Source organism: Sander lucioperca, chromosome 4 (genome assembly GCF_008315115.2).
Source record: "Sander lucioperca isolate FBNREF2018 chromosome 4, SLUC_FBN_1.2, whole genome shotgun sequence".
NCBI classification, from domain to species: domain Eukaryota; kingdom Metazoa; phylum Chordata; class Actinopteri; order Perciformes; family Percidae; genus Sander; species Sander lucioperca.
This window is the reverse complement of record NC_050176.1, coordinates 11,226,226-11,241,484: the sequence shown is the minus strand read 5'-3', so window position 1 is coordinate 11,241,484 and position 15,259 is coordinate 11,226,226. Positions and strand designations below refer to the sequence as shown.

At 41.2% G+C, this 15,259-nt stretch overlaps 1 protein-coding gene across 2 annotated transcripts; it reads right to left on the bottom strand.

The window, feature by feature from the left end:
• On the bottom strand, positions 1-13,295 carry LOC116042815 (pre-B-cell leukemia transcription factor 1-like). 2 transcript variants are annotated; one of them, XM_031289217.2, is made up of 8 exons: positions 12,276-13,295; positions 10,729-10,802; positions 3,318-3,562; positions 2,744-2,934; positions 2,471-2,606; positions 2,162-2,318; positions 1,286-1,372; positions 1-623 (listed from the first exon to the last, which is right to left on the bottom strand). In XM_031289217.2, exons 1-7 carry the CDS (start codon positions 12,461-12,463, stop codon positions 1,329-1,331), a joined length of 1,035 nt encoding a protein of 344 aa, XP_031145077.1. In that variant the 5' UTR covers positions 12,464-13,295; the 3' UTR covers positions 1-623; positions 1,286-1,328. The 2 variants fall into 2 exon arrangements, with proteins under 2 accessions (XP_031145077.1, XP_031145076.1); XM_031289216.2 differs by having other exon boundaries at positions 1-595.
• Positions 13,296-15,259: the final 1,964 nt, after the last annotated feature.

The following is a 15,259-nucleotide window of genomic DNA, read 5'->3' as shown; positions in this document are numbered from 1 at the left end:
TAAGTGACATGTTTTTTTTATTCATTTTTGGTCATTATTTAAAGTTAAAAGAAAAAATACATAATAAAATTGTAGTTTAACATCTAAAAATTACTACATGCTTTCTTTTTGTCATTTTTTTCTTCTTTTTTTTTAATTCTTTGAAATAAAATGATGAATCAGATTCAAGGCCACATACAGGCCCTAAACCTTTATACAGTGATACACGATTCACTGTAGGTGAAGCAGTACATTAAAAAAGGTTCTTTCTGTCATTTATTTATCTTTTAAAAAAACAAAAAATGGTGTGAGTAATAGTAAAAAGAAACAAAAAAAAAAGAAATAGGTGTCAACACATTCGTAAAGTGGAGGGGTTAAAAAGAATGTGTGGGAGAGATGTTAGAAAGGATCAGCATCACAAAGCAAAACAAAAGAAAGTTGCAGTTTTGGTAATGCTCCGTTTGGCTGGAGGTCTACAGTCTGGGTTGTATTAGTCGGAAGAGCAGGATGGGAAGGTGGAGCATCATCTGCAGGTTATGTAGTGTTTGCTTCCTGTTGCTCTGGGTGGGGGGAGATGGGACGAGGAATCACTGCTGTCCTGCCAGCCATCATCACCCTACAGAAACAGACATTCAGAGTGGGATGTACGGGGTGTTAGCTGTAAAGGAACAAATGTACCCTCAGATCCACTGACCCTGCCTATTTTGTTATATCCACTTTCACTGGATTTGTATTTGCTTTGATAATCTGATTATTCAAAGAATTCTACGGTATCCTGAATTCTGGATCGTCATATAAATGAGAAAAATCCTTTATGTCTCATAACAGCATAGCAATGTATATGTTTTTATGGTGAGGATAGTGGCAAACCTTTACCTACTAACACATTCACTACCAACAGAAAAACATGGACCAACATCCATCCTGTTGGAAGGTTTGGTCTGAATTTCTCTGTATTTTGCAAATTAAGTCTATGAATTAACACTTTGGTTCTTGATCCTTTCTTACAGTTCTAGATATTCAACACATTATGCTATTAACCCCCCCCCACACACACACACACACACACACACAAAAATAGCTACAAAGACACCAACAACTAAGAAAGGAAGGTGCATAGTCAACAATCTAGTGTCCAGTTTCCAGCTGGGGATGTAGTGCAGCATATGTAAGGGGAACTACATTAATAGGGTCTACAAAACGTGTCACACAGAACCACACGCTAACACACGTAAAGGTTATTACCATGACTACTCAGATGGACAGTGTGTAACTATAGCAACAGTGTGTAACCATAATTACTTACATGGACACAGAGAGGAAGGAAGACAGTTCCTGCAGGCAGGTCCTCATAACCTCCCGTCAGGAGTGTAACACGGGGCTGGGTATCCTCCTGTTGGCATACAGGGAACACACATTTTAATACTTCAACCAACATGCTGCCCTGCAGACAGGGCTGCTTTTAGGCATGTATGAGCTATGGGCACCAAAGAGTAGGAAGAATTGTTATTATAATTTTTTTTCAGTCATCCAATGTACTTTTAAAAGTCAGTCCAATGTATTGCTATGCACACATTTCATTGTTAAATAAACCTGATGGTCGTCCTGCATTATTCATCTGATTTGGAGAGGTGTCTGCGGACTGACTCTATATGGGAACCGTTTCATGATGGCTAAAGCTCACATTCATATCATGAATTCAAACGGCTATCTTGTTTTGATATTTCAATTTGTAGAATATTTCTGTTATGTGCCAAGTTGTCCTTTTATTCTTTAAATTATGACACTTTTCTTCATTAAGTGTAATGTTTTCTTCCACATTCAGGGCTCCAGAACCTTTATTAGAACTCCCCTTCACTGAGGCCATTGACATGTGGTCTCTTGGCCTTGTGTTGGGGAACATGATGTTTGGTTCTTGTGGTGAGCAATCTACTACCGCTCACCATCAGTGGATGCTCGGACTTTCTTTAACCCTTCCAAAAGTTATTTCATCCACAACATTCTTATGTCTAAGATTAAACAGATACGTTAAAGTCAGAGTTATCTTTAAAGTCATCTTCTCCTTCTTTTAGACACATGAAAGGAATTGGAAAAAAAACAGGATTTATGTTGGCCACGGGAGGTGTGTGTGTGTGTGTGTGTGTGTGTGTGTGTGTGTGTGTGTGTGTGTGTGTGTGTGTACCTGAGTTTGGTGTGGCTGGGGAGTTGGCTTGGCTTGCCTGTGAAGATACACTGGCAGCGTCCACAGCTGTCTTCACAGCGTACCGGTTAGCTTCCTCCTGCAACTTTGCAACGTTCCTCTTATACCGAATCCTCTTGTTTCCAAACCAGTTGGCCACCTGGGAGAATTACAGGTAAAAACAGAAGCAAGCCAGCAAATTCAGCTGGCTTCATTATACTAAACTATGTCCAAGTACTACAGTATACATGTGTGCTTTATCAATTTCTTCATGTTCCAAATTCCTTTTTTCCTAGTGCGTCACATTCTGACCTGAGAAACAGTGATAGAACACTTCCTGGCCAGGTCCTCCTTGGCCTCCTCACTGGGGTATGGGTTTGCCAGATGGGAGTAAAAATATGTATTCAAAATTTCGGCCGCCTGCTTGCTGAAGTTTCTTCGTTTCCGCCTGACAGAAAAAGAGCGATTTCAACAATTAACCGTGAGCAAATACTCACAATGTTGTAAGTACAGTACACTGTCACACACGCTGGAAGACACTGACAGTTAAGAGGAGCCATCAAAATAAACCAGTGCAAAACCCACCTGGCATCCAGGAACCTGGAGCGTAGGATCATGACAGCTTCACATGTGCTCTGCTTTAGTTGCATCTGGATAGTGCTGAACTTGCGGTGGATGATTCCCACCATTCGCTCAATCTCTTTCGGTGAGATGGGCCGTGTACGGGACTGTTCCCTCAGCAGGTTCATCACGTGGTCGGTGAATTCATTGCATGCCTGTATGGGAGGAGGGGTGAGTAGAGAGGGACAAAGAAAGAATTCAAACAAACTCAAATCCACTTAAGCTTATCATAACCTTCTGGTTTTACATCCCACTAACTGCACCTCTGGCCAAAACGCTGGCGGGATCCATAACTTTGCTTCTCTGGCAGCCCAAAACCAAAATATATTTAGAAAAACCTTCCAGTACTCAGTCCTGAGTGGCTCAATCATATAGAAAGCCGTCATAAAGTAACAAATCTATGACATGATGAGTGAAGTATCGTTTCGTGACGCTTAATTGCAATATGTAATTATTACAATAAACCATTTTTTTTTTTTTGTCACAGTAGCTTTGCGGAAAATTGTCCAGCACTTCCTACTGTTAACAAATATCACACCTGTTGGTATTTCTCCAGCTCAGCGTGGTACATCCGTCGTATTTGAGCAAGCTTCTCTTTGTACTCGCTGTGTTCTACGTTCCCCTCACTAGGTGACCCTCCGGCAGCCGCGGCAACCACTGCCGCCGCTGCAGAGGCCCCGCTCCTCTCTGGACCCGCAACCCCCTCCGCTAACAGCATGTTGTCCAGTCGCAGGAATTGAGGGTCTGGGCTGTCTTCTTCTTGGACGCCTCGGATGCTCAGGGCTGTGTGAATAGAAACAGTCACAAACACATCAGGTGTGATTTTTATTTAACATACTCACCTACTGCTGTACTTAATTCGTATTGCTGACAGCATTACAATTTTGAATATACTGCCATCATATACTGAAAACTATTATCATTTAAATTCAGAGTTTAATGTTTTATATGTTAAAAATGTGGAGCATCTTTTAAACCGTGGCATTGGGAAAGAACAGAGACAAAGAGTGAAAAGAGCTGAGGAAAATGGAATGCACAATAATACCTTTGTATATCCTGCTTATGTAACACTGAAATGTAAATTCAGAATATCTGGCTCAGCTATGTAGAACTAGAAAAACAGGATGCACACGCATAAGTTGGAACGACTACATGACATCGACATTCAGTCACACTTTTAAGCTGCTTCCAAATATTGTACTTCTTTCCGATCAGCAGCCTGTTTCAGTATGTCAAACTCAAATTTCCTAACAGATATCTTCATTTTTTTTTTTTTTTTTTTTTTTTTTACATTTGAATAAATGCTACATTACGATTTGAAGCACAAACATGCTGTGAATCCAATCTGTGATAAAGAAATGAAAGAATCACAGAAAACAAGGTGTTGCTAGAAAAACATGGTTTCTTTTTTAGTTTTTTCTCTTTTCTTTTATGTAAAACATTACGCATATTTGTGTGTGTGTGTGTGTGTGTGTGTGTGTGTGTGTGTGTGTGTGTTTTTTTAAGCACAACTATGGTTCCCTTCACAGCCAGCAGAGAGCACTAGCTCACAATACAAGATCCACAACAAACTTTCCACTCTAAATTCAGATTCTTTTATTTAGCTCCTTACTCAAATTTTTGTCTGAAATGTCCAATAATAGCATGTCCTAACACAAGGTTGAAAATAATTTTCCATAAAAGTATCAATGATCTGCTAGGCGCTCAAGAAACAAGCCAACGTTTTTAATCTTGTATGTCCTAGACAATTGGTTTGTCTCATGTAGCAACAGCTGGCTAATGGCCTTAAGGTGGTAATGATAGTGAAACTCAACCTTTAAAAGAATCAAGTTTTCCCACATCAAATCAAATATACAGCACAGCCGAACTTTAGAAAACTTCAGAGAAGCCATTGTTTAATAGCCCGGGAAGAGTTGGCAATATACATACTGGATGACAGAAGACCTTTGTTGGAGACAGTGAGGAAATCAGGTCTTAAGTGGTGTCTGTACACTGGGGCAATTGGAGTGCGAGAGAAAAAGAAGAGGCAGCGGCAGAGAGACACATCAAAAAACACTGCCAGGAGGGATGTTTTCAAAAGGAAAAACAGTAGATGTTGCTATGGTAGTGATGCCAGCTTTTCTTGGCATCCCCATGCCAAGGAAAACGAGCCACACATACCACAAGCTTCCTTGTACACACACACACACACACACACACACACACACACACACACAGCTGTTAATTAACGCCAGCTCTTAAGGAGCGACTAAAGACCCAGTGAAAAATTAGGGCTCATTTGAGAGGTCGTTAATTTGCACAGCTATGCAAATTAGGTGGCAATTACAAGGTAGTTCCAGAGATCACATTCATAATCTCGCAACGAGGGCGATGACAGCCTGTGCATCTGGCTAACAAAATCCAGACAGACACACACATCCATAAACACTAACAATCTGTGATGGCCTCGAATTTTGCCAAGATTTACTAGTCGTTTCCCAAACCATATTAGAGAACTGTAATATGGTTATTATGTGAAATATGGATGTCATTTTACATCCAAATATGAGTATACTGCACCTAACACACTGATGTGCCAGATTAACCGGATTACGGTATAATCCAACAACTCACAAAGTCATACATGCTCAGGTGCACCTGGGTGAGTGTCTTCCATGACGACGGATCACACACTATAAAGAAGATCTGCCTGTTTCTCAGAAGTAAGGACAAATAGGGATGATTACCAGTTTACAGAGAATCACTTCTCCACACCTGCATTCCCCTTTTGCTATCTTTCTTCGTTTATACATCCAACAACCCAACCCCTCTCTTTTGCGGTCTCATCTTTCCCTAATTTCAGTTTCTCTTTTTTACTTCTCTGGAAAGTCATCTTGTTTCATGCTAAAACACATTCTGAGATAACATATTTGTGTAAAGTGGAAAATCAGAGAGAAAATGTAAGGACAATTAAAGTTGGAAAAAAGGTGGCCGGGTTGGTTCAGTGGGTAGAGCAGGCACACATATCCTGAGAGGTTTATGCCTCGACGCAGAGGTCCAGGGTTCGAATCCGACCTGTGACGATTTCCTGCATGTCTTCCCCCTCTCTCTCCCCTTTCTCACTTAAGCTGTCCTGTCAAATTAAAGGGCGGAAAAGCCCAAAAAATAATCTTAAAAAAAACATAGGCAAAAAGGGGGTTGAAAGAAACCTACATGTGAGAAACAACAAGGTCAAAAAGGGAATTTCATTTACTGTAAAAGTAACATTTACATTCGGTTTATTAGGTGTACTGAGAGATGTTTATTTTGCCCATCCCATTTTTATCAGGGTAGAGGCCACACCCCTCAGTATAATGAAACTAAATTCAACAGCACCAAACTACAGCCAACAAAAGGACCATTCAGTTGAATCCACACCTCTAAAACAGTTTCAACGAAAACTGAACATTATTACATGACTTCATGACGGTAGGATCGACTGCAGGACGGTTGTTTTAGACTGCCTCGGTTTAAATTGGATGTACCTGACAAAATGGCAACTGAGTGTATAAGAAAATAGTAAAAGCGGGACAGACAGCAGCAGAGTGGATGAGAGAAAAGCAAAGACAACTATATTCAAAGAGGGAAGGGCCTCATTACTGTTAATTACTTGATAATTAGTCCAGAGTTTGGGCCAGCCTTCCAGATTGCCCAGTGACTAACACACACGCTCACACACAATTCACAGGATAAAGAGATGAGCTGCAGTCCATGACGCCTTGTGGACCAGAGCGAGTAAATCCAGCTTTGTGAGCCCAGTTGGGTGGCAAACTGTCCCCCACTGAGAATCTGTTTGTAGTGAAGGCTGACAGGACTCCAGGGTCTGGAGATTATCAACTGTCTGCCAATCCATGAAACACACCCATTACTGCCTCTCCCTCCAACTCATCCATCAATCTGTCCCTCCCTTGCTCTTGTCATTTGTTATGTTTTCTTACTTCTTACTTTGCCTCTGTACTATTTTGTGCATTGTAATGCTCTTAAAAATTCCCAAAAAAATCTGGATAGCAAAGAAGTGGGCAGACATATCCAGAGAAGGATGCAGGGAGCATAGATACAAAACTGTTTTAAATATATGGCAGGGAGCCCATAGCATAATAAAACAGCAGTGCTTTGAACTGTTTGCGGTCACATGAGGAGTTATTTTTAATGGTTCTTACTTGGGAAGGAGATGAAGAGAACGAGACACTGACAGCAGAAAGAGGGAGGCAGCACGCGTTTGGTCGAGGCAAAAAGAGAGAGAGAGAGAGAGAGAGAGAGAGAGAGAGAGAGGAATAATTTATGTTCTAAAATTCCACAATAATTTAGATATGGAGACTGTCTGGAAGCCCCAAATCAGTGTGAAGGAGCAACAACACACCAATGGAAACTGTATTGAAAAATAAATCAAGATACTGACCAAAGATTCAAAACGCATTTGGCCATTTATACCAGATTATTGCTTAAAGTTAGCCTGGGAACTAGACAAATCGGCTCATGTTTTACTGGCTCTGGGCCACCTCTCGTTCAGACAGATTTCCAACCGACCAGGCCCTGGCCAGGCCAATCACAACCGTTTATCTCATATTAGGGTTGCACGATATTGACAAAATGTGATATTGCGATATTGATTATGAATATTGCGATATCGATATTAATTTCGATATTTTTAAACATATGTCAAATTTGCAAAAATGACGGGAAAACACATCAAAATAGATTCATAACAAATACAACACACGGTTTATTTCAACTGACTGTCATATTGGACTGGTACAACATGAATAAATAAATAACGACCATGTCTACAGAACAGGACATGTTTTACTGGTTGTACAGTATCAAATAAATAAATAAAGAGAACAGGACACAACTTTTCTTTCGCTTCTCTGATTCGTTACGTTTTGTTGTCTCTATCTATTTCTTCACTTACACTGTCACTCTCTCAAAATATGCACACACGTGGTACGCTCCATAGGGTTTGTCACGTAGTGGACCCGTGCGCTGACGTGCACTAACATGTGCAAGTGGCACGGTAACTGGCCAATGAAACATGATCATTATAGTGTTTCAAGAGAGCTCTAAATCAAACACAACTAAGCCACACAGCCAACGGACGGGACGCAGCGCTCCATGATATAAACTACATATTGCATACTTATCGTGACACTTTCGATATAATATTGTGCAACGTGCTATTACGATATTGAGTACGATGATGCACTTTACGCAAACTATGTAACATTTTTGTTAGTTTCTTCATTACCATGACTTTATTTACTATACATTTATTTTGAGTCAATCCTACATGCTGCTGTAAATACTCACTAGAGCACCAAATGTGTATTAATCCAAGCTGAAAATAGTGCGCCACAAATGCACTATTCACGTGTTTGAGTAACTTTTGGCAAAAACTACAGTGCCCAGCTGTTTAGGGAAATTACTGAGATAAAAAAAAAAATTTGAAACTATGTTTGTGACCTGTTTTTAAAGATGCATGTCTTCAGTAGGAACAAATGGGCTTGGGGCTGAATGCCACAGAGAGAAATCAGAAAGTACTGACACTGAAACATTGCTGGTTTTGAAGTTTTCATGGGATTTGTTGACAGTAAAAGCTATAGAACAATACCAGCCTTATCTTTTGATCATCTATTAAGAAAAGGGAGATTTCTGGCTAAGAGGGTTAGCAGTCAACTTTCCCACCTTCATAACAAAGCTAAGCACTGACTGAAATGCATGAAACCAAGATCAGAGCACATTGCCCGCGTCCCATTCACACCAAAGTCAAAGATCGGCTCTTTCTGAGTCAAAGCTGTGGTTTGAGAAATATACAACTGAGCTAAAAAGGCTAGCAAATGCAACTCAGTGATTGATTCTGTAAATTCGGGCTTTTAGAGTTTGAAAAAGCTGAATGACAGTGAGTAGGTGAGACAAGTAGTTGCCTTGGAAACTCTATAGCAGGAGGGGTCCTGCTGCCAACCTCAGGGTTCCCGTTTCCAAGCTGTGTGAATGAAATGAGGTAATAACAAGGACTGCTTTGTAGCTCACACTTCTCTCTGTTTTGTGTGTGAAAGAGTTCTCCACTCAAAAGCCAAGGAAACATGGTTTCCTTCCAGGTAAAACACAAATTTGGGCCCTTTACTGTAAATTCAAATACTGCATCAGTGGGGTGGGATTGAATGTCAGGATCGAATAGTTAGGTATAAAATCTTTGTAACAACCCCCCTTTATTATTCAGTTTATGTGGCCCAGACTACTGGGATAAACTGGACTACAGCGTAGTTTCATCAGATGTAGGCGCTATAGGCTACACATGGTTGTAATCTGCCAGTAAACCGAGTAGAAGTAGTAGAGGTTGCTAACCGAAAACTTAACAAAACAAGTCGCCTTGGCCATCTAACCGCATTTAATCCATCTACGAGACAAAAAAAGGAGAGAGGTCTTTAGGAATTTGATTCAATTTAGCAAGTTGTAATTGTTCTTCCATGTTAGCTAGTATTGGCAGTGTTTCATGCTGTCCAGAGACAAAGGCTCAATCCCAAAGTGAGCCCTGAGGACTAAACTGCTAACCCGGAAATGGGGAGCGAAATGAGCGTGATTAGAGTCTCTCAAAATCTGACGAAAATCTCTTAAACTGACCTTTGTTGATCTGAAATGAAGACAGATTCAGTAACTGCATGACCTATTTCTCACTTAAAATGTTTTCAGAAACACGTTTCGGTGAACTATTTTCGTACAATATGAGATCGTATTCTGAACAAGCCGCCATGACAGTCTGTCTTTGAATTTCCGGAGAAACAAGACACATGTGACGCATTCGTCCAATCAGCTGCCGGTTTTCATTTTTGGGCAACAATACAGATTAGCGCCGCCTGCTGTTATGGAGATGTATTACGTCTCATCGCTTTGGTGTGTTCTGAGGCATTTTTTTGACCAATTTGGGGAGACTGATCAGCCCAACTGCCTTTTCTGCCGACGTTTGGCCGTCGGCTCTGTGTGTCCACACCTTTAAGGACTAAAGACTCACAGACTTAATTGATCTCAGGTGCTAAGTGAGTGAGTGTGTGAGGCCACATGGGCTCAGATAAGTATAAATGGGATTGGGACAGCACTTCACGAGATCACATGTTACCTTGGCGACGTTTAATAACAAAGATGTTGCTGACACTTGCCGGTTTGGGAATTTTCATTTTAAGTTTGTTGCTTTCCACACGGCCAAGGCACAGGAGACGGCTGCCTGATTCTAAATTTTTTCAAATTCTTGTTTTACAAGCTGGACAACAGGTTGGTCTGTGTTCCGTGGTCGTGTGTCGTGCTGTTGTTTACCTTTGTAATTTCCGGATTTCCCTATGGTCTCCGCGGTAAACGTCACAACGCTTTGAACTGTGGGTAATTCCCTTTGGTGAAGTCTGCATCGATGCAGACTCACGGAAAGGGCTCGGTAAGTGTGTACTCAAACCCTCACGCTCTTTGAAGTTTGACATTGGGACAACCCTAAGCCCTTACGAATTTTGCGAGAACGCGCACCAAAGTCTGTGAGTCCGGACGGTATGGGAATATCCGGGAAGATGCCGACAGCAGTGACAGCTGATCAGTCAGAGTTAAAAGTTCGCTATGTCAGAAGTTATTCGGCAAAGGCGATTTATCAAATTTTGCTATTTCCATCTAGCTAATCTAATGCGATACTTCAAAACAGAAACGCTGCTGCAGATGCGTTATCATAATCCTTTCTCCTTAAAAGCCCTTATCTTCATATTCTCAATTAGACGAATGATGATGAAAATGCTACAAGCCTGAAGTTCAAAATAATGTATGTGAACTGTAGGGTTATCCTGAACTACAAACATGGAATCACTGAAAGAGTAAACAAATGCGTATCTTTATCAGCATGCAAAGTTTTTTTCTTCGCTGGCTGATGTGAATAAAGACGAGGAAGCAAATGGACAACTTACCTGTCCTTTCTTTGATCTCACACAGGACACTGAAGAGGGCGGGCTTCATTCTGTGGCAGTTCAAAGCATGCTTCCTTTTATGGAAAATGAAAGACAGAGAGACAGAGATTGTGAATTACAAACCATTCTTTAGTAGACGTTATGCACTGACATCCATCAACCATGATCATGTAGACACATTGCATGTTAGTGCTGAAAAGGACTGGATTCAGATGAGTGAGTATGCAACCAGACCTGTTCAAGCCTTTGACTGAAAACCAGCCTGATCACATCCTGTAGCTGTCTAACTCACCTGGACTTACTCACCTTAGTGAAGAAAACAAGATAACAGATTGAATGCACAATCATGCAGAAACTTTGAAAACTTCAAATGGAGGAAGTCTGGTGTCCACATGCAATAGGGATGGCACAATATTGCAATATAATGTCACACTGTTTTCTACGATGCAATATTGATAACCTGACACCAGTATTGTGACACTTTTTGTTACATTACTGGGGCATGGATATGTAATTCTTTTCCTGCATACATTTGATCTGAAATGTGCTGTTGTCTGGCAGTTTTTTTGGCCAGTTTATGACCATTTGAATTTGTAGATCTTTTCACACGTCCATGTTGCTTGTTAAACCTCAGTGCAACTTGGTATGGGATGTTTTATCTCAGCTTGTTATAAAACTCTGTATGTAACACTAATGTGAAACACTTAGCACAAGATCAGGAGAGGAAGAAAGACAGACAATGCATTATAGTAATAATAAGCATTAGATGAACAAAGGACAAACAAATGTGGCTGGACTAATATAAACTATGCTTATCTGTCTGTTCTCCTTTTAAAGGGTATAATAATAACATTATCAGGGGTAACACAAATCCTAACCTGGATTTTTTTTGTAGCACAGATAAAGTGATTTTATTTGGTTTTACTGTGTATTGCAGTAATGCCGGTGTGTAATACGGTAGTATCGTATGGTGAGTTACAAGAGTTGGGCGATATGATTGAAATTATCACAATATTAATAAGAAAACTTTCCCCTATCAGTGTGTATAGCGATATTGCAAATGTAGGAAAATCACATATACAATAATCCAAGTGATGCTAAAACCAGCGAACTGCATTCCACTGTTAAACTTTACTTTAATCCAAAATCTTCATATGTACGACTCATTTTGTTAATTCTACTTTGTGGGATGCTAACATGATAAACATTGAATAATACTGAATAATTACCCAGCCCTATGAGTTACTGTGTGATTTCAAGCCCTAGTATGGAGTGCCATCAGTACCGGCTCAGCTTTATATTGAGTGCTGTTGATAAGGCCTGTGGGGTGAAAGGTGGTGATGCACAGCTGGAGAGGGGGCACCAACATTCCAGCAGTATTGTGCATGTGGGGGGTGTTATTACAGTGTATTACAGTGTGTTATGTGTGTGTAAGACCATGCACGCTTGAGGGGATACTGTGTTGATGATTTCCCCCTGTGCAGACCCAAATCCAACTCTTAAACATGTTCTGCCTTCTATCAGGCCTTATCTCGTCATGTTATTACCTGGCCTGGGCCTCATCCAGACTCTCATCTGTGATGACCATGATCTGCTGGAGGATGTCACCAATGTCCTGCTGCTGCGGCTGGCCGAGGTTGTGATGTTTCCTTATGTTGTCAGGATCACCCACATCCTCATGAGACAGTCCAGTTAGTCCAATATGACCCAACATCATGCGGGCCTGGTCCTCCATATCTACAATGTGGCTCTTATTGTGGAGGGAGAGATGGGAGGAGGAGGATCACTACAAAAGGGGTTTCCTTCTCCAACTTTCAGCACTTTGAAAAACGAGAGGTTGAAAAGTTTCCCATAAAAAACATACAGGGCTCAAAACTGGGAGAAATGTTGCCCCCGCCGGAGCTGCCTGCTTGTCTTGGTCTGAGTAACAAAGGAAAAGAGAAAGAAGTGCAGCAGCCTTAGCACTTAAGCTACTTATCTGAAGAAAATGAAAAAACGCTACAAAACTAGTGCTCTAGAAACTGTGGTTCTTCTTTGGCATGGGAGGGTACGCCTCACAAAATATCACCCTTTAGTAAGATAGCCTACTGTTGTTTTTTTATGAGTAGCCTGACGCGCATACTACGTCTTTTCTTCCCCTAAAAAGACGCCAGAAAGACTCCAGACAATTACCAAAACTGGCTTGTTACTAAGCGCGTTCCGTTTTTAAGAGGCTGTTCTGCTCTTGCGTGTTAAATAATGGTCTGATCTGTGCTATAGCTATATCTAATGACCCGGGAGCCCCTTTGATGTCGTCGTCTCCGCCTGCTCTCCTCTTATCCATGAGTCCCCGTAACGTTATAGGCTACTGCTCGGTAATTAAAAGTGAGAACCAACACGGTCACCGAAAAGACGGTCCAGGAAAGATATTCCCGAGGGACTTAATCTATCTGGTTCCGTCCACGGCCCACACAGCCAGATTTGTACCCTTTAGTTTTTGCTTATTGCTGTTTTCTTTCCGCGTACGGCTGTTGTCCCACTCCTCCCAGAAAAACACCACGGCACGGACTGAGCAATGCCGTCCTATATCAAAATACACAGGATGAGAAAAGACTACTTCCGCTCAAACATTTCAGACTAATACACTTTAACATAGATAACCCGATTAAAGGCGTATATGACGACTATTAAATCAATAGTCAAGCCATGTTTTATATCCATCCAAAATTGTTTTACAGCACAGGCCTATACGTCAATGCAAAATGCCAAAACACACACATGTCCAATCAGTGATGCTGTACTGTGTTTTTGGAACAGATGACAGACAGCCTACCAGCTTGCGTATAGCCTTGTAAAAATGCAGTTTGTCCTTCTGAAGGGACTGGTAGCATTGTTATAGGCCTATGTTTTACATTTGGTGCCAGTCTCCCTCTTGATCTATGGCCTTTTTTTCTACTGGTTAGCACCTGACAATGGCAAAATTACTATGTCGTAATAATATCATCCATTGATCCATTTAGACTGCATCTTGTGCCGGGTAATTTTATTTATCTGGACATGTATTACATTTCTTATCTTATTCAATAGCCTTCTCATCTGTATTGTGAAAATGTTAGGCCTATATATGTTGTATAATGTGAAATGTGTCTGATAGAGCAGAGCCTCTAAAAGACAGGAGGTGTGTGGAGTCTTCCACAGACTTGTCCTGGAGGTGAACATCATTTTAATGTGTGCCTGAATAACATGGTCACTGAAATCCATAGAGCTGCAGAACATTTATAAAACTCAGATTTATGAAGCATTATCTAGAATGATGTTTGCAACCTTGCAAAATCAGTTAACCTACACAGAAATGAAAACGTGGTTTTAAAATGGCTAGTCAGATTAAAACGTTTTAGTACTTTTATTTTGAAAGAAACTGTGATTAAATTCCGGCCTCTTTCTGGCTTTTTCTGGTTCCCTTGACGCAGCTCTCCATCAGTATGTCGGCGGGCTCTGGGGAATTCTGCAGTTTGATTTGAAACCGCGAGGAGGCCATAATTTCACCATGGAAACAATGTTGTTGTTGATGTTGATGCCACCAATACTAAGTGTGTGTGTGTGTGTGTGTGTGTGTGTGTGTGTGTGTGTGTGTGTGTGTGTGTGTGTGTGTGTGTGTGTGTGTGCGCGCGCGCGCGCGCGCGTATGTTTGTGTGTGTGTGTGTGTTAGGACGTCCTATAGCCTACCTAAAGGTACCCTGTTCCCAGTAGAGAAGGCATATTGGTGCAGTGAGCTCATCGTACTGTATAGTATTGTCTATAATTAAATTATATTTCTGTAAGACGCTATATATTTCATCCTCCCCCCCCCCCCCCAACTACCTCAGTAGGCTACACATATCAAGCTTTGGGTAAGCCCTGTGTGTGGTGATGGCCAGGATATATAGTGTTTTTTTCTGCTCAATTCAGTGTGATTGAGACTGCAGTATATGATTGTTTGCACATGAGCCTAATGCATGTGTGTCAACTGCTGTCACTCTAGATAGGAGGCTGACTTGGTGAAAAAGATGAATGAATCTCCCAGCATAGTGGGAAGTACCTGAGCGTCTGGACCTGCTCTCTCTTACTCAGTCTATCACTCTCATATTTACTACCACTCACACACAGGCAGCTGCATGCACCCCCAACAAGCAGACACAGACGTGCAGGCATTCAGACACGCACAGACGCAATCACTAGCAATTTGCCTCTTCTCCCTTTTGTTTTAGTCCCAGTAGATTACAGCTGGCTCATTCACATTAATTGGCCAATCAGCTAATAAAGCTAAATGCTCCCAATAAACACTGATTTCTATTTTTTTACCGAGATGGAACAGTCCACCCGCTCCAGCCCTCCCCCCTACAACCACCCCCTGTGGTCTGCTCTGCATGTTGCCATGCCAACAGGGACCTGAGCACCTCTGGATGCTCTACTCGATTGTCTTTTTCTTAGATTTCACACATGTATACACAACATTAGAGTTGGTTAACATGAGTGTCTGTCTGTTATGAGTGTGTACTGTTTGTAGTTATCA